The following is an 18,431-nucleotide window of genomic DNA, read 5'->3' as shown; positions in this document are numbered from 1 at the left end:
ATTTTATATTCGATATTCTTACGTGACCCACCCAGTTCTGTAAGCCGAAATGATCCGTAAAACAATATTGTGTCTTTGTGTCGTATGAACAAATCTGCACTAAAACTAAATTTAGGTTCAACTCGTAAACGCATGATCAGTTGTCAAACGAAAGTACGGTTGATATTCAAATGCATTATTTTTCTCTTTCTGGTATATTGTTTTAGTATGTTGATGCTGCATTAATTACTATAAGTGTATATGAAGTAGAAACATCAAAAATAATCAACGGTTGCGATAGACACCTATAAACTGTTACATGCTCATAATATCACTTTAGTACATTAGGCAATATGGTGGAATAATTATTGTTAAATTTATTAAAAATAATATTTATCATTGTATTGTTGAAAACACATTAAGAATCTATTATTGACATACCATAATTATATTGCTGAATATCTTCTTTTAACATATTTCTGGTCTAAAGAAAATTCCAGGTCACCTAGTTCACGGATAGCGTCTTTATTATATAACGATTATTTTACTGACCGCGAACTCGGTTGATGACCTGTATATAAACTCTGAATGTCCGCGAATTGACCCGAAACCTCGCGGTTTGAAATGCAATTCTTTAAAGTGAGGCCTCGCTTCCACTGCTCTTTATACTTTTACATGTTAACATGTTGACAGGAATATGGAAGTAAGTACTAAATATGAGAACATAGCCTTTTAAGTATAAACGCTTTTGCGCTGGTAATACTCTGAAAATAAAAGGTGTACGCACAAACTGTATTGATGTCGAGAATTGAGTGTAAAACTGTTCTATCTATTAAGCCTTTTCATTAGAGATAAAATTGTTTCATACAGTAAAACAGTGTTACAAAGACGCGGATATGTTTCCAATGTTCTGGTGGTATACTCAAATCAGCCAATGGAATAAATGAAGTGTATTCATTCGTACCTAGCCGCGGGAAATTTTATTTGAATTTTATTGGACACTTACAAAGGTCAAGTCAGGGTGAAAAGCTGGCGTAATACAGCTTACGCCGAAAAACTAACCTCTTATGATTATTATGAGGACAGCCATTTACATTTGTAAACTATAGGTCACCTGTCCAAAACTAAAGACAGCTTGTCCAGATCTTAGCTTTTCATTTGTTATTCAATGTTAAGACAGCTTACCAGAAATGCATGTACCGGGTATCACCTGTCTCAGTATCTTAAATGTGAAGATAACTCTTAAAAGAGGTCAAAAATTAAATTTGGCTTTAAACAGCTAAGTGACAAGGACCTGTGTTTATGACCCCTTAATGTTAGATAAGCATGTGCACTATTAGTTACTATATTGGTCAGTACAAGAATTCAACTGCAGACCGCCGACTGCGTCTTTGTTTCATTGTCCAATCAAGCCCCGAACATCCAATAAAATGTGTATTATTACCACACACAAACTTAAGATAAGCATGTGTCGTTTGTCAAAACAATGATTGTATAGCTCAGTAAACATATTGAAGAAGCTCACACAGTTAATTCCCATATGATCTCGGAAAGGAGACTTGCTTAAAACATTTAAAATAACGATATTTATTGTCCCCTACTGGTGAAACCGGAGGGGACTTATGGTTTGCGATCCATCTGTCTGTCTGTAAGTCTGTCTGTCAGTCCGTCACACTTTTCTGGATCCTGCAATAACTTAAAAAATTTCTTTAATTTTTTTCATGAAACTTTAAACATGGATAGATGGCAATATGGAGATTATGCACATCATTTCATTTTGTTCTTACGTCAAGAATTCTGGTTGCTATGGCAACAAATAAAAAATAAAAATAAAAAATACTGACATTGGTGGATTTTCACCGGTAGGAGACCATATTGCTTGGCAATCTCTTGTTATCCCCCGCCATAGGCGGAGGGATATTGTTTTGGCGTTGTCCGTCCGTCCATCATTCCGTCCGTCCGGAGCCATATCTTGGAAGTGCTTTGGCGGATTTCATTGAAACTTGGTATGAGTGTATATATGGATCAGAGGATGATGCACGCCAAATGGCATAGTACACCATCTGTCAATAACAGAGTTATGGCCCTTTGTATCTTGAAAAAATGCTTTTTTTGAGTGTCAAATATTAAACTTTTGTGTCCAGAAGCATATTGGCGGGGGATTTCAATTCAACGAATTTGCTTGTTTTCATAAGAATTGTTAAACATAATGTGAACCGAACCAAACCAACTTACCGTACACAGACAACACAAAATATTAAAAAAGTTTGACAATGTTAATACAAACAAATATTGGTTTATTTTCACAAAATTAACTTTCACTTTTCTCCATTTCCAGAAAATGACTTGTACACATTGCATGAAATCTAAATATAAATGAAGTTGTTATTGGTCGTTGCAGAAGAATAAACTGTACACAACACTTTTGTGCAGTCAGTATACAATACAATAATTGTGTCAATAATGAAGAAAATGAATGTACAGCGTTACAGTAACGATACAGCGTGTTTGAATTATATTTTATTAAGAGGAAATGTCAATGGCAAATAATTCTTGAGATACCCGGGTACTTAAGTTGAAATTCACAATTAAACTTTTAATGGAAATTTAATAATCTCAATGTTGTACCCTCTACAAAATGTTTATTTACAAATAAAAACACCCACGCCAATTTTCGCGCTTTTTATCAGGACAATGAAATTCATTTAATTCATGTGCACTATGTATTTGTGGCTAGAATTTGTTACCCAAAATAGGTGTACGCAACGCCTGCAAACCGTGTCAGGTGATTAACACATGTTGGAATACAACTGTCCTGATTGGGCGCTTATTTCATCAAATCTTTAAATAAAAACATTACAAAATTCATTTGATGCTTTCAAAAATTGAGAATGTTTGTGTTTATGACATTCTTGAGCACTCTTATTGTCAATATTTACCAGAATTTGCTTTTAAAGTTGCATGTATGCGATAGAGACATATGTATTGGGAAATCGAGAGACTCGGGATAATACCATTATGACAATCAGTTATGAGTTCTTCATGGCTTCAAACTGTAAATTGCATAATCAAACACGCAATTATCACTCCTCCAGGTGCGGTATCCTACAGCTAGGTGCTAAAAAGACAGAGAAAAAAACTGGCATGGGTGTGACATACATGTTGAAATTTGAAAAAAGGAGACTGTTTTATATTTGCTCATAATGCTAACAATCCCATATTGTTTTACAGACAAATTAATTTTATTTTTCGGGGAGGGGGGGTTTGCTTGTTTAAGTCCGAATGTAGTTAATTTACATTTAATTAACGTTATGATTCGGAACTTGTAACTCAGTTTCTATCCAAGGTAAATTATAGTAAATAAGATTGTTCGCCGAGTGACTTGGTGTCATATCACCAACAATTTCCGTGACGTGCTGCGGTGTGTCTCGGCGACCAGATGGTGGATGCAGAGTCAACTCCGCGAACACTTGATGTCGTCAAACTCAAATGAATATGTTGGTTTTGTGTGAGCTGTACTGTATCTGATTCAAAACTCTGCGTTTTGAGAAAAAGTTGAGTTTGTGAGAAATAGTTCCTTCACTGTAGATTAACACTTCTGTTATTTTTGTCTCGTTTCAGTTTTTTAGACAGAGTACATATAGTAAAACAACCAGACTACACACCTACAGAACAGGTAAGACTGCTTAAAACCTCACTACCCAAATATATATAAACATTGTATTTTCCAGAATGTGTCTCTATTGGACATGTTGTACAACCAAAATACCAAAATTAAATGGTTTTGTTGTGATGTTTAATTGAATATTTAATGATCAAATAATAATTCTTTAGCAATGATTGAGTGATAAAGCATCATTTTAATTCAATGTTTAAATATTTAATAAATATTCAGCATTCAAATTATTTTGCAAGAATTTGTAGGTGTATTTTATTTGAAATAATAAAAACCTTAACCTTGCATGAATATCAAATATTATTCCTAATAATTATAGTTGTATTTTAAACAAACTTTGCATCTTAGCTCTTGACAAACACATAGCCTTGTGTAAATTCATTAGTTGTCAAAATTAACTTTTATATATGACATAATTATTGACTTTGCTACAAATTATCCCCTGTGAATTAATTGATCATGTTTCTAAAAACAGATATTAATTTAATTTTGTTATTTTTCAGGATATTTTACGATGTAGAGTGTTAACTTCAGGAATATTTGAAACAAAGTTTACAGTTGATAGGGTTAATTTTCAGTAAGTATTATATATTTCCTCTCTGTTACTTCTGAAATGTTATAATAAAACCCAGACATGGGCAGGGTTTACAACTTTGGTCTAAATAGACCAATGTTGATGTATCTTTATATATAACAAGTTTGCATGGAAAACTTGCGATTGTATGAGTGTCTTGTGAGGTCAAGGTCACTGCTATTAAAAATACAAAAACAGGTTAAGCTCAATAACATAAATTTGGATGGAGATATTTTGTGTGTAAGAATCTTGCATAAAACAGATGGAATTTCCTTTGGAGCCATTAAGTTTATGGTACAGTACAGCCAACGCGGCACAAACATAATCCGCGGCTACGCCACGGCCAGATTATTAGTACGCGGCGGCCGAATCGTGTGTTCACGCGGCGTATCGCCATGGCACTCGGCATCGATCCGCGCAACGACGCCGAGTCTGTTTTAACCGCGCGTACTTTCGCGGAGTAAATCCGCCGCATACGTACGCGGCGGATCGAGTGAAAAGATATCAACCTACATGTACATACATGTATGTGTAGCGTAGAATTAATTACGTGCAACTGTTAATGTTGCGTTTGATTATCATTATTAAATTTGTAATCCGAAACACACTTCCGAATTTTAATGCTAACGCGACCTTTGGCAAATTCTAGCGTCAAATAAACAGTTCTAAAATATCCTTTGTTTCATAAAAAGCACACAAAAATTATGCAGACATGTAGAACGTCGTTTGGAAAGTTTGGGTGTATTTTGTGTTGTATAAATACATGAACATCACGTCAGGCGTAAATCGCGTGTTCAGTGGGGGAAAAAACGCCCTGATTAGACGTTATTTCATCATCTCTATAAATAGTAACAAATGCCAAAATGTATTTGATACTTAAGGAAATATCGAGAATGTTTGTGTATCGTAAATATTTACCAGCATTTGTTTTAGAACTGGAATATACGGGATTATCGGGTAATTAGTAGCGATATTAACTGTATAATATGAACAAAATAAAACGTGTTTATATACGCATATTCAAACAATAGTTATAATAAGCTGATAATTAACAAAACAATAAATACGTCGTCACCGTCTTGATTATTAATGTGGCTTCAAACTGCTAATTTTCTCAGCTTAAATATAATAGCAAAATCAACATGCAATTAATTTATAAATTCACCATATGCTGGAGCCTTGACCACTTGTATGTGCGAAAACATAATTACGTGACATTGTTTATGTGTGAAATACATACACTTCGGGCGGAAAACAAACTTAATTGGCCAGACACATTAACTATGCTTACATGTATATGCTAATGCAATCTGCGCACAATAAATTTTTTATGATTTTAATTATTATTATAATTGTTCTTTCAAATTTTTTTAACTACATGTAAATAATAATTTTAAAAAGATTTTTTATTTCATGATGCGCATCGACTCGGCATCATGTCGCGTCATGTCGCGGATTGCGGCATGCCTCGGCGGACAGATGCCAAGTTTCGCAGCGAAATGCGACTTGCCGCCGCATACTGACGCGGCTTCAACGACTGGCGCGGCATCGACTCGTTTAGCCTTGCCGCCGCGGATCGCGAAATACGTTTGTTCCGCTTTGGCTGTACTGTAAATGTTGCTGTTGCTAAAAATAGAAAAAGAGCAAACAGGTGGGTTTTTTTTATGGACCAGTCTTGATAAAACTTATAGCAAGCTTGCATGAAAACATAGAAAGGGATTGTATTTGGGATGTCATGTAGAGGCCAATATCAGTGTGTGATAGAGGTATTGCACTGACATTGTTTTTGTAGCGTACATGCTGCCCGAGCTTGGGATTCCATTTGTGGCCATTCAAGTCAAGGTCACTGCTATTTAAAACAGAAAAACTGTTTACAGTGGATCAGTTGTGCTTGGATGGAGAAAAAGCACTGACAGTTTGTGTATAGGTTACTTATATGCAGATGTAGCATGAGATTTTATTAATGGCCTGTTAGGTTAAGGTCAATGTCACTGCTACTGAAAAAAGAACAATTTTTAGCCGGATTTTTTTCGAAAAAATCTCGGCTTATAGATTGATGTTGTCGGGCGGGCGGGGGGGCGGGGGGGGCGGGGGGGCGGGCGGGCGGGCGGGGTGGCGGCGTGCTCGAAAATGTTAAAGTTCTTATTTCATGGTATAACTTTGGTATGCTTGGACCTAGAGTCTTCAAACTTGACATGAAGGTTGGCCAGGATTAACAGATGACCACTGGTCATTTCAAGGTCATTCATTTGAAGGTCAAGGTCACTGTGACCTTCAATATAAAAAATGTTAAAGTTCTTATAACTTTGGTATGCTTGGACCTAGAGTCTTGAAACTTGACATGAAGGTTGGCCATAACTAGTTAGTAACCACTGGTCATTTCAAGGTCATTCATTTGAAGGTCAAGGTCACTGTGACCTTGAATGTAAAAATGTTAAAGTTCTTATTTCATGGTATAACTTTGGTATGCTTGGACCTAGAGTCTTCAAACTTGACATGAAGGTTGGCCAGGATTAACAGATGACCACTGGTCATTTCAAGGTCATTCATTTGAAGGTGAAGGTCACTGTGACCTTCAATATAAAAATGTTAAAGTTGTTATAACTTTGGTATGCTTGGACCTAGAGTCTTGTCAATTCAAGTTCATATTTGTGACCTTAAATGTTATTGTTGTTCATGTATATGCATGCATTCAAAACATAACACAAGGTTTGCTCATGCCTTGAAAAGTACTTACATTTCATTTTGACCTTTGAACAATATTTCAGTAATTTAAGTATTGCATTGACAAAAACACGAAAGGTACTTTCCTGTCATTTAAATCAAAAATCCGGCTTCAATGCGGTCATCTCCGACCGCGGAACTCTTGTTGTTTAATAACTTGAGTTTAGATGTAGATATTATGCTTACATTGTATGTGTATGTAGCTGACATTTATGTGTATGTATGTTGGCATTCACGCTGGAGCCATTGGGGTCAATTTCATGGTCATTGTTAAAAAAAGAAGCAAAAAACTGTTAATAGCTTGTGTTTTTATGCAGATTCTGATTTGAAATTTAAAAAATGTGGTTAGAATACATGCATATATATTTAAGATTGCATTTGGGACCAGTAGATCATTAACTTGATCATTACTTAAAATATAGAGTTAGGATGGAGGCATTGAACATACATTTTGTGTGTAGGTAACTTATGTTCAAATCTTGCCACATGATTTGTGTTGGTGTTATTACATTCGTTGGACATTTCCCCATATTGCTGAATCAAGTAGGGCAGTTGTCAGTTAATAGTATAGGTATGTGCACTTAGTACTGGTAGACCAACTCACCCAGAAAAAGTGTGAGTAGATTAACTGACTGCTGTAATATGACTATAATATGGTTTAAAACGGCAAATAAAACTTAAAAAGAAACTCGTGTTATTTCACCTATTTATAATGTTATGGATATGCTTTTAGTTTTGGAAATAAGAGAGATTGACAAATGCAGTTTGTTAATAGGTCCCTTTACATACAAATCCAATGAATGTTCATTATTTTCCCATTGTGCCTGGTACAGTTGCTTTTTGCCAATTCACCAGATAGTTATATGCAGCCATTGATCACACATTTTCTGCTATTGTTATGATTCCTTGCCAAGTCGGCAAGTTGAATCTTGCTAGGGAAAAGATCCTGTTGTATTGTATAAGTCAACAGTATTCAGAAAGGACAACTTTGTGGGATTGAGTGTGGGGGAGATGTAATGTTATAATTATCTTACCAAATATCATAGATTTTTAACATTATGCAATAAAAGAATCTTATGGCAAGAAAAATACAGCAATCATTATTATTTTATTTTTATCGCATAACTTGCTCATGGTGAGGTGTGTCGTTTTTCGTGAATCGTGCGTAATCAGCATTTAACTTGTTAACACGCATTTGTCCAAATGTATTGTCTAATCTTCATGAAATTTGGCCAGAACATTTTCCCCAATGAAAGCTTGACCCAGTTAAACACTGGTTCATGTGAGGTCACTGGGTCAAATTAAAGAAACAACTTGTAAATACTCTAGAAGTCACATATTTTTTGTCAGTTCTTCATGAAATTTTGTAAAAGCTTTTTGTGTTTCAGCCAATATGAGAAATGTTTTTAGTCAGTTGAAAATCATGGTCTCTATGAGCTAAGCAGTTTGCTTTAAACATCTTTTTTGAAATCTTGTTAACACTAGAGATTTAAAATGGTTTCAGGTGGTTGAAAAAACATGGCCACCATGGGGCCAGGCAAGTCTTGCTAATATGGCTATTGTGAAACACTGGCAGTCACATTTGTAGTCCAATCATCATGAAACTTGCTCAGAAGATTTGTTTTAATAATAATCTGTGTCCAGTTGAAACATGGTTTAGGGTAAAGTCAAGGTCAGAATCCACATATAATCTACATGCAGCTCAGAACAATTTAGGTCATATGTTTCATAGGTAAGAAACCAGGGCATTTGGATCTCTTGTTTAAACAAATTTAATTGAGATGATTCAAGATATTATAGACTAGTATTGATGGTGAATGTATATTGAAATAACACTATCAAATATGCACAATCTGTGAACAAGTCCCTTTAACATTGCAGAGTGTGAAGGGGGGAGGGGGGCACAAAACAGCCAGCAGGTGCATTTTTGCTGCCAATATGAGCTGGTGCTTTGGCATAGTTGTCAGAATGTATTGTGTATCCTATAGTATGATTGCTTTGTTGTTTCCAGCAATTGTACAAAAATAGTTGTCATGCCATTTATCAACACAAAGTCTGGCAGCAGTTTAACTGTAAATCAGAGGATTTGCACAAGGAAGTTATTTGTATGATTTTGTTAATTTTGTTTATGCTTTGGAATATATGATAGTCCAAATTAATACCTAATAAAAAAATTTATTCACAAAATCTTATATTGTTGATGATTGTTGTTACATTGTATTGTTATGCCCCCCTTCGAAGAAAAGGGGGTATATTGCTTTGCTCATGTCGGTCTGTCTGTCTGTCTGTCTGTCGGTCAGTCCACCAGGTGGTTTCCAGATGATAACTCAAGAACTCTTTGGGCCTAGGATCATGAAACTTCATAGGTACATTGATCATGACTCGCAGATGACCCCTATTGATTTTGAGGTCACTAGGTCAAAGGTCACAGGTGAAGGTCACAGTTACTGGAAATAGGCATTTTAAGGATTAAGCATGGTTCAAACAAGGGAAACAACTACTGTTTATGAATGTTCTTTTTGTTACAGCATTTGCCTCCCTTAAAATCATTTAAAATCTCATTTTACAGCAGAGATTCCAAATCTGACCTGTAAATGAGCCACATATTCACTGCCAGTGCTAGGTTACCTTTTCCCATTTGATCATTCTTAAGTATTGTTATTGTAATGCTATTTTAGCGTTACCACCACCACCCCCACCACCACCACCCCCACCACCACCTTCCCCACCACCACCACCACAACCACCACCACCCCCCCCCCCACCACCACCACCACCCCCCCCCCACCACCACCACCTACCCCCACCACCACCCCCCCCCACCACCACCACCACCACCACCACCACCACCACCACCACCACGTAATAAATTACCCACACCCCACATAAAACCCCCCTCTCACCCCCCTACCCCCCCGCCCCACCCCCCTCCATTTTTTTATGTCCCCCGCTATAGTAGTGGGGGACATATTGTTTTTGCCCTGTCTGTTGGTTGGTCTGTCTGTCTGTCTGTTTGCGCCAACTTTAACATTTGCAATAACTTTTGCAATATTGAAGATAGCAACTTGATATTTGGCATGCATATGTATCTCATGGAGCTGCACATTTTGAGTGGTGAAAGCTCAAGGTCAAGGTCATCCTTCAAGGTCAAAGGTCAAATATATGGGTCAAAATCGCTAATTTAATTTACACTTTTGCAGTATTTCAATATTCAAGATAGCAACTCGATAATTGGCATGCATGTGTATCTCATGGAGCTGCACATTTTGAATGGTGAAAGGTCAAGGTCAGAGGTCAAATATATGTGGCCAAAATCGCTTATTTTATGAGTACTTTTGCAATATTGAAGATAGCAACTTCATATTTGGCATGCATGTGTATCTCATGGAGCTGCACATTTTGAGTGGTGAAAGGTCAAGGTCAAGGTCATCCTTCAAGGTCAAATATATGGGTCAAAATTGCTCATGTAATGTCACTCCAGCAATATTGAAGCTAGCAATTTTATATTTGAAATGCATGTGTATCTCATGGAGCTGCACATTTTGAGTGGTGAAGGGTCAAGGTCATCCTACAAGGTCAAACGTTATAGAGGGGACATTGTGTTTCACAAACGCATCTTGTTTAAACATCTAATAAATAACCCACCCCACATTATACCCCCTCTCACTCCCCCCTACCCCTCCCTCCTACCCACCACCACACCCCCCCCCCAATTTTTTTTTAAACATATAATAAATTACACCACCCCACATTATTACCTACCCCTCTCACACCCCCACCCCCCAATTTTTTTTTAAACATCTTATAAATTACCACACCCCACATTATATTCACCTCTCGACCCCCTACCACCCCCCCTCTACCCCCTACCCCCCCAACCCCCCCCACCCCCCCTAATTTTTTTTTTAAACATCTAATAAATGACTCCACCCCCCAATATTATTACCCCATCTCACCCCAACTCCCCCTACCCCCCACTTCCCCCACCCACCCCCCACCCCCCCAATTTTTTATGCCCCCCTTCGAAGAAGAGGAGGTATATTGCTTTGCTGGTGTCGGTCGGTCCGTCCGTCCGTCCATCCGTCCACCAGGTGGTTTCCGGATGATAACTCAAGTACGCTTGGGGCTAGGATCATGAAACTTCATAGGTACATTGATCATGACTCGCAGATGACCCCTATTGATTTTGAGGTCACTAGGTCAAAGGTTAAGGTCACAGGTGAAGGTCACAGTTACTGGAAATAGGCATTTTAAGGATTTAGCATGGTTCAAACAAGGGAAACAACTACGGTTTATGCATGTTCTTTTTATTACAGATTTGCCTCCCTTTAATTCATTCAAAATCTCATTTTACAGCAGAGATTCCAAATCTGACCTGTAAATGAGCCCCATATTTACTGCCAGTGCTAGGTTACCTTTTCCCATTTGATCATTCTTAAGTATTGGTATTGTAATGCTGCTACTGCTGCTGCTACTGCTACTGCTACTACTACTACTACTTCTACTACTACTACTACTACTACTACTACTACTACTTCTACTACTACTACTATTACTACTACTACAACTACTACTACTACTACTACTACCACACCACCACCACCACCACCACCACCACCTACCACACACCACCACCACCACCACCACCACCACCACCACCACCACCCACCACCACCACTTATTCTACCATGTCTACTATTACTACTTCTACTCCTACTGCCACTACTACTACTACTTTTACTACTTCTACTACTACTACTACTACTCCTACTACTACTACTACTACTTCTACTACTACTACTACTACTACTACTACTACTACTACTTCTACTACTACTACTACTACTACTACTACTACTACTACTACTTCTACTACTACTACTACTACTACTACTACTACTACTACTACACCACCACTACCACCACCACCACCACCACCACCGTTCACAGTGACAAAAAACGTATTCACACAATGACTGCTACTACAACTTATAGCCCATATAGGGGGGCATGCATGTTTTACAAACAGCCCTTGTTTTTGTTTTTTTAAACATCTTTTAAATTACCACACCCCACATTATATCCCCCTATCACCCCCCCTATCCCCCACCCCCCTACCCCCCTCCCCCACCCCCCTCAATTTTTTTTTTAAGCATCTAATAAATTTCCACACCCCACATTATACCCCCCTCTCACTCCCCCCTACCCCTCCTCCTACCTGCCCCCCCCCCCACCCCAGCCCTCCCCCCCTAAAAAAAAAAATTTTTTTTTTTAACCATCTAATAAATTACCACACTTCACATTATACCCCCGTTTCACTCCCCCCTACCCCGCCCTACCCCGCCCCCCCCACCCCCACAAATTTTTTAAGATTTGTTTAAAAAGTTTCATGTTTATAAGATTCATAAATTCATATGATGCTTTTTATGTGCTTTTGTGCCATTGTGTTTTATACTTTTTTGTCAAGTTTTTTACACAATTTATTTTATAGTTTGTAACAATTATTATACTGTTTATGTTTTTATTATGCCCCCCTTCGAAGAAGAGGGGGTATATTGTTTTGCACGTGTTGGTCAGTCCGTCCATCGGTCAGTCCGTCCACCAGATGGTTTCCGGATGATAACTCAAGAACGCTTAGGCCTAGGATCATGAAACTTCATAGGTACATTGATCATGACTGGCACATGACCCCTTTTTATTTTCAGGTCACTAACTCAAAGGTCAAGGTCACAGTGACTCGAAACAGTAAAACGGTTTTCGGATGATAAATCAAGAATGCTTAATCCTAGGATCATGAAACTTAGTAGGTACATTGATCATGACTGGCAGATAACCCCTATTGATTTTCAGGTCACTAGGTCAATCGTCAAGGTCACAGTGACTCAAAACAGTAAAATGGTTTCCTGATGATTACTCAAGAATAATTAGGCCTTGGATCACGAAACTTCATAGGTACATTGATCATGAATGGCAGATGACCCCTCTTGATTTTCAGGTCACTAGGTCAAAGGTCAAGGTCACAGTGACAAAAAACGCATTCACACAATGGCTACCACTACAGCTGACAGCCCATATGGGGGGCATGCATGTTTTACAAACAGCCCTTGTTTTATTTATTGGAAAATGGCTCGATTTGGTGAAAAAAAAACACTTTTTAGCTCACTTGATTGCTCAGGTGAGGTTTTTTTATTGGTCTTTGTCCGCCGTCCGTCCGTCCACATAAGGTTTGTAAACACTCTAGCATTCACATTTCTCAAGCATTCTTTATCAAAATTGCTGAGAAGCTCAATATGGCCACAAGATCTCAGTCAAGTTTGACAATGAGCGAAATTGCATAATAAATGCCATAATTATTGCCCTTAGATTGTCAAAATTTTTATCATATACAAAATCCTTGTAAACACTCTAGAGGTCACAATTTTGTTTCAGATTTTATGAATCTTAGTCATAATATTTATTTTTGTAAGCAAAGTTTGATGTTTGGTCATGAGGGGTCAAAATATATGTCATCAGGTCAAATCTTACTAAAATCTCGTAAACACTCCATACGCCAGAGTTTTGGTTCAATAATGATGAAACTTGACCGGGATGTTTGTCTGGACAATATCTAGGTCATGTGATGTTTGGTAAAGATTGAATGAACTGACCCCTCAGGTGAGCTTACTAGGGCCACCTTGGCCCTCTTGTTTAAATTACTGAAATCCCTGACCTGATCTGTTAAAATGTGTTGATGTGTAGTGATCACAGATTTGTTCCAATGATATCTTGGACAAGTTCGAAAATGATTCCAGTTGGTTGCAAAAACATGGCCACCAGGGGGCAGGGATTTTCCCATATATGTCTATATATGGCAATAGTAAAACCTTGTTAACACTCTTGGAGCACCATTTATAGTCCGATCATCATGAAACGTGGTCAGAATATTTGTCCCAATGATATCTTGTATATTTTCGAAAATGGTTCCAGTTGGTTAAAAAACATGGCCAGCAAGGGTCGGGCATTTTCCTTATATGGCTATGAACGGCTATAGCAAAACCTTATTAATACACTTGAAGCCACATTTAATGTCCGAACTTCAAGAATTTGGTCACAAGATTCTATCAAATGCTATCTTGGATGAGTTAAAAAATTATTCAGTTGGTTGAAAAAGATTGCCCCAAGAGGCAGGGCATTTTTTTCGTATATGGCTACAGTAAAACCTTGTTCACACTCTAAAGGCCACATTTATTGTCCGATCATCATGAAACTTGGTGAGAAGATGTGTCCCCATTATATCTTGGACGAGTTTGAAAATGGTTCCAGTTGGTTGAAAAACATGGCCACCAGGGGGTGGGGCATTTTTCCTAATATGGCTACAGTTAAACCATGTTAACACCTTAGAGGCAAAATGTATTGTCTGATCTTTGGTCAGAACATACCTCCCAATGACATCTTGATTGAGTTTCAAGATGATTCTGGTTTGTTGAAAACATGGCCACCAGGGGGCGGGGCATTTTGCCTTATATGGCTACATATGGCTATAATAAAACCTTGTTAACACTTTAGAAGCCACATTTATTGTCCCATCTTCATGAAACTTTGTCAGAAGATTTGTCTAAAAAATATCTTGGACATGTTAGAAAATGGTTTCGGTTGGTTGAAAAACATGGCTGCCAGGGGGCGGGGAATTTTTCCTAATATGGCTATAAGTTAAACTTGTTAACACTCTTAGAATCACATTTGTTGTCCAATCTGCATGAAACTTGCTCAGAACTTTTTTTGCAATGATATCTTGAAAGAGTTTGAAAATGGTTTCGGTTTCTTGAAAAACATGGCCTAAATGGGGCGGGCATTTTTCCATATATGGCTATATATAACTTTAGTAAAACCTTGTTAACTCTCTAGAGGCCACATTTATTGTCTGATCTTAATAAATCTTGGTCTGAAGATTTGTCCCAATGATATCTTGGACGAGTTTGAAAATAGTTCTGGTTGGTTTAAAAACATGGCCGACAGGGGGCGGGGAATTTTTAACCAGGTTTTCCAAAGGAAAAAACTGGTTATAAGATTGGCGAATGCTGGCGGGCGGGCGGAACAAACTTAATCAAAAGTTGTATCTAGACAATATCTAGGTCAAGTTCGAATATGGGTCATGCCGGGTCAAAAACTAGGTCACAAGGTCACTAAGTGCATTTTAAGGATTTAGTATGGTGTCCGCTCTCTTATTGAAGTAGTTTTCATCCGATCTTCACATAACTTGGTCAGAAGTTGTATCTAGACAACATTTAGGTCAAGTTCAAATATCGGTCATGCCGGGTCAAAAACTAAGTCACAGCGTCACTTAGTGGATTTCAAGGATTTAGCATGGTGTCCGCTTTCTAATTGAAGTAGTTTACATCTGATCTTCACCAAACTAGGTCAGAAGTTGTATCTAGACAACATCTAGGTCAAGTTCGAATCTGGGTCATGCCGGGTCAAAAACTAGGACACGGGGTCACTTAGTGCATTTCAAGAATTTAGCATGGTGTCCCCTCTCTAGATGAGGTAATTTTCATCCGATCTTCACCAAACTTGGTCAGAAGTTGTATCTAGACAATATCTAGGTCAAGTTCAAATATGGGTCATGCCGGGTCAAAAACTATGTCACGGGTTCACTAAGTGCATTTCAAGGATTTAGCATGGTGTCCGCTCTCTAATTGAAGTAGTTTTCATCTAATTTTCAACTCATTTGGTAAAGAAGTTGTGTCTAAATGATAACTAGGTCAAGTTCGAATATGGGTCATGCCAGGTCAAAAACTAGGTCACAAGGTCACTTAGTGCATTTCAAGGATATAGCATGGTGTCTGCTCTCTAATTAAAGTAGTTTTCATCCGATCTTCACCAAATTTGGTCAGAAGTTGTGTCTAGATGATGTCTAGGTTATTATGCCCCCCTTTGAAGAAGAGGGGGTATATGGCTTTGCTCATGTCAGTTGGTCTGTCGCTCTGTCGGTCCGTCCACCAGATGGTTTCCGGATGATAACTCAAGAACGCTAAGGCCTAGGATCATGAAACTACATAGGAACATTGATCATGACCATGGTACATTGATCACCACCACCACCACCATTGTTCACAGTGACAAAAAACACCACCACCGTTGTTCACAGTGACAAAAAACACCACCACCGTTGTTCACAGTGACAAAAAACACCACCACCATTGTTTACAGTGACAAAAAACACCACCACCGTTGTTCACAGTGACAAAAAACATATTCACACAATGGCTGCTACTACAACTTATAGCCCATATAGGGGGCATGCATGTTTTACAAACAGCCCTTGTTTTTAAATATGGGTCATGGTAAAACTATCAAGTTGTCCAAAACCTTCAAACAGGCATATCTTGTAACAGTTTGGCACTCTTATTTATTATGCCCCCCTTCGAAGAAGAGGTTATATTGTTTTGCACATGTCGGTCGGTCGTATCCGTCGGTCGGTCCGTCCACCGAATGGTTTCCGTATGATAACTCAAGAACGCTCACGCCTAGGATCATGAAACTTCATAGGTACTTTGACATGATTCGCAGATGACCCCTATTGATTTTCAGGTCACTAGGTTAAAGGTCAAGGTCACAGTGACTAGAACCAGTAAAATGGATTCCGGATGATAACTCAAGAACGCTTACGCCTAGGATCATGAAACTTCATAGGTACATTGATCATGACTTGCAGATGACCCCTATAGATTTTCAGGTCACTAGGTCAAAGGTCAAGGTCACGGTGATTTGACACAGAAAAATGGTTTCCGGATGATAACTCAAGAACGCTTACGCCTAGGATCATGAAACTTCATAGGTACATTGATCATGGCTCGCAGACCCCTATTGATTTTCAGGTCACTAGGTCAAAGGTCAAGGTCACGGTGACTTGACACAGTAAAATGGTTTCTGGATGATAACTCAAGAACGCTTACGCCTAGGATCATGAAACATCATAGGTACATTGATCATGACTCGCAGATGACCCCTATTGATTTTCAGGTCACAAGGTTAAATCTCAAGGTCACGGTGACTTGACACAGTAAAAAGGTTTCCGGATGATAACTCAAGAAGATTAGGCCTAGAATCATGAAACTTCATAGGTTCAGGTCAAAGATCAAGGTAACAGTGACTCGAAACAGTTAAATGATTTCCTGATGATAACTCAATAATAATTAGGCCTAGGATCATGAAACTTCATAGGTACATTGATCACGACTGGCAGATGACCCCTATTGATTTTCAGGTCACTAGGTCAAAGGTCAAGGTCACAGTGACAAAAAACGTATTCACACAATAGCTGCCACTACAACTGACAGCCCATATGGGGGGCATGCATGTTTTACAAACAGCCCTTGTTTTCAATGGGTACGAAGTGGGTTCGAAACTTCAGTTTTGTTCCAGTCTTGTTTGTACCAAAAGTTTAAAAAAAAAAAACTGTTTTGGTCACCATCTTTTTTTTCCCCTCCTACTGGACACTTTTAGGAAAAAAAATCAGAAAATCATTTTATTAAAAAATTCTGGCCTAACTCTAAAATTTACATTTACAGTTCACTCTGCATTAAACCTTGTCAGAACATCTGTTCTAATGATATCTGGGACTGCACTGAGTAGGTCAGTTCCTTTGTATCTCGGGTGAGCGACTTTGAAACTTTCAGGCCCTCTTGTTTAATTTGTTCATAATTTGTTCATAATTTGTCACCGTTTTCAGTATGTTTGATGTGGGAGGACAGAGGGATGAAAGGAGGAAATGGATACAGTGCTTTAACGACGTCACAGCTATTATTTTCGTGGCTGCGTGCAGTAGCTACAACCTGGTGCTGCGTGAAGACGCAACACAGAATAGACTGAAAGAGTCCCTGGAACTTTTTAAAAGTATTTGGAATAACCGGTGAGTTATAAAACTTAGGTTTGATTTTATCTTGTCTGGAAACTTGGAATAACAGTATGTCATCTGTGCATATTGTACAATTTTGAGTTCTTATGTATATGATAAATAAGCCATGTAGACGTCAGTCAGAGTGATTCAATATTTGCACACCAGAAATATAAATTATTGTATATTTACCAAAATAAATAGTTGTCAAGGCATCTTCATCTTTTGTGGGTTTTTATCCTTGCCAGCGATAGCTCTAGATTTGTTATCACATTGAGATTCAAGGGAATTGGAGACATCACAATGTTGAAATTATTATAGCGACTTTAATAACATAGAATGTTTTATAAAAAGAACTTTACCTCTATAAATACTATTGACATACAGTTATAGACCTCAATTTATTGTAAAATTGACTGAAAAGGACTTCTTCATATATAGACATCTACAAACTTTAAAATGCATGCACATAGATTTATGGAGTTTAACATTTATGCACACTATTGACAAATAGGGACTTATTATGCCCCCTTCAAAGAAGAGGGGGTATATTGCTTTGCACATGTCTGTCGGTCCGTCCACCAGGTGGTTTCCGGATGATA

General features: G+C 38.0%; 1 protein-coding gene and 1 long non-coding RNA gene across 4 annotated transcripts in view; both read left to right on the top strand.

The window, feature by feature from the left end:
* The window catches only part of LOC127844024 (uncharacterized), a 179,204-nt gene that overhangs the window by 140,715 nt on the left and 20,058 nt on the right, over positions 1-18,431 (top strand). The window lies entirely within an intron of this gene.
* LOC127843997 (guanine nucleotide-binding protein G(s) subunit alpha-like) overlaps positions 1-18,431 on the top strand; it is a 131,475-nt gene that overhangs the window by 92,986 nt on the left and 20,058 nt on the right. For all 3 annotated transcript variants that reach the window (XR_008032502.1, XR_008032501.1, XM_052373959.1), the window contains exons 6-8: positions 3,601-3,655; positions 4,159-4,232; positions 17,665-17,844. Coding sequence is in view for 1 of the 3 variants with exons in the window: in XM_052373959.1 (XP_052229919.1) it covers positions 3,601-3,655; positions 4,159-4,232; positions 17,665-17,844 (309 nt within the window). In the remaining 2 variants the exon portion in view is untranslated. The remainder of the gene's footprint in view (positions 1-3,600; positions 3,656-4,158; positions 4,233-17,664; positions 17,845-18,431) is intronic.

The sequence above is a fragment of the Dreissena polymorpha genome, chromosome 9 (genome assembly GCF_020536995.1).
Source record: "Dreissena polymorpha isolate Duluth1 chromosome 9, UMN_Dpol_1.0, whole genome shotgun sequence".
NCBI classification, from domain to species: domain Eukaryota; kingdom Metazoa; phylum Mollusca; class Bivalvia; order Myida; family Dreissenidae; genus Dreissena; species Dreissena polymorpha.
The sequence above is the reverse complement of the archived record's forward strand: the minus strand, read 5'-3'. Positions and strand labels throughout refer to the sequence as shown.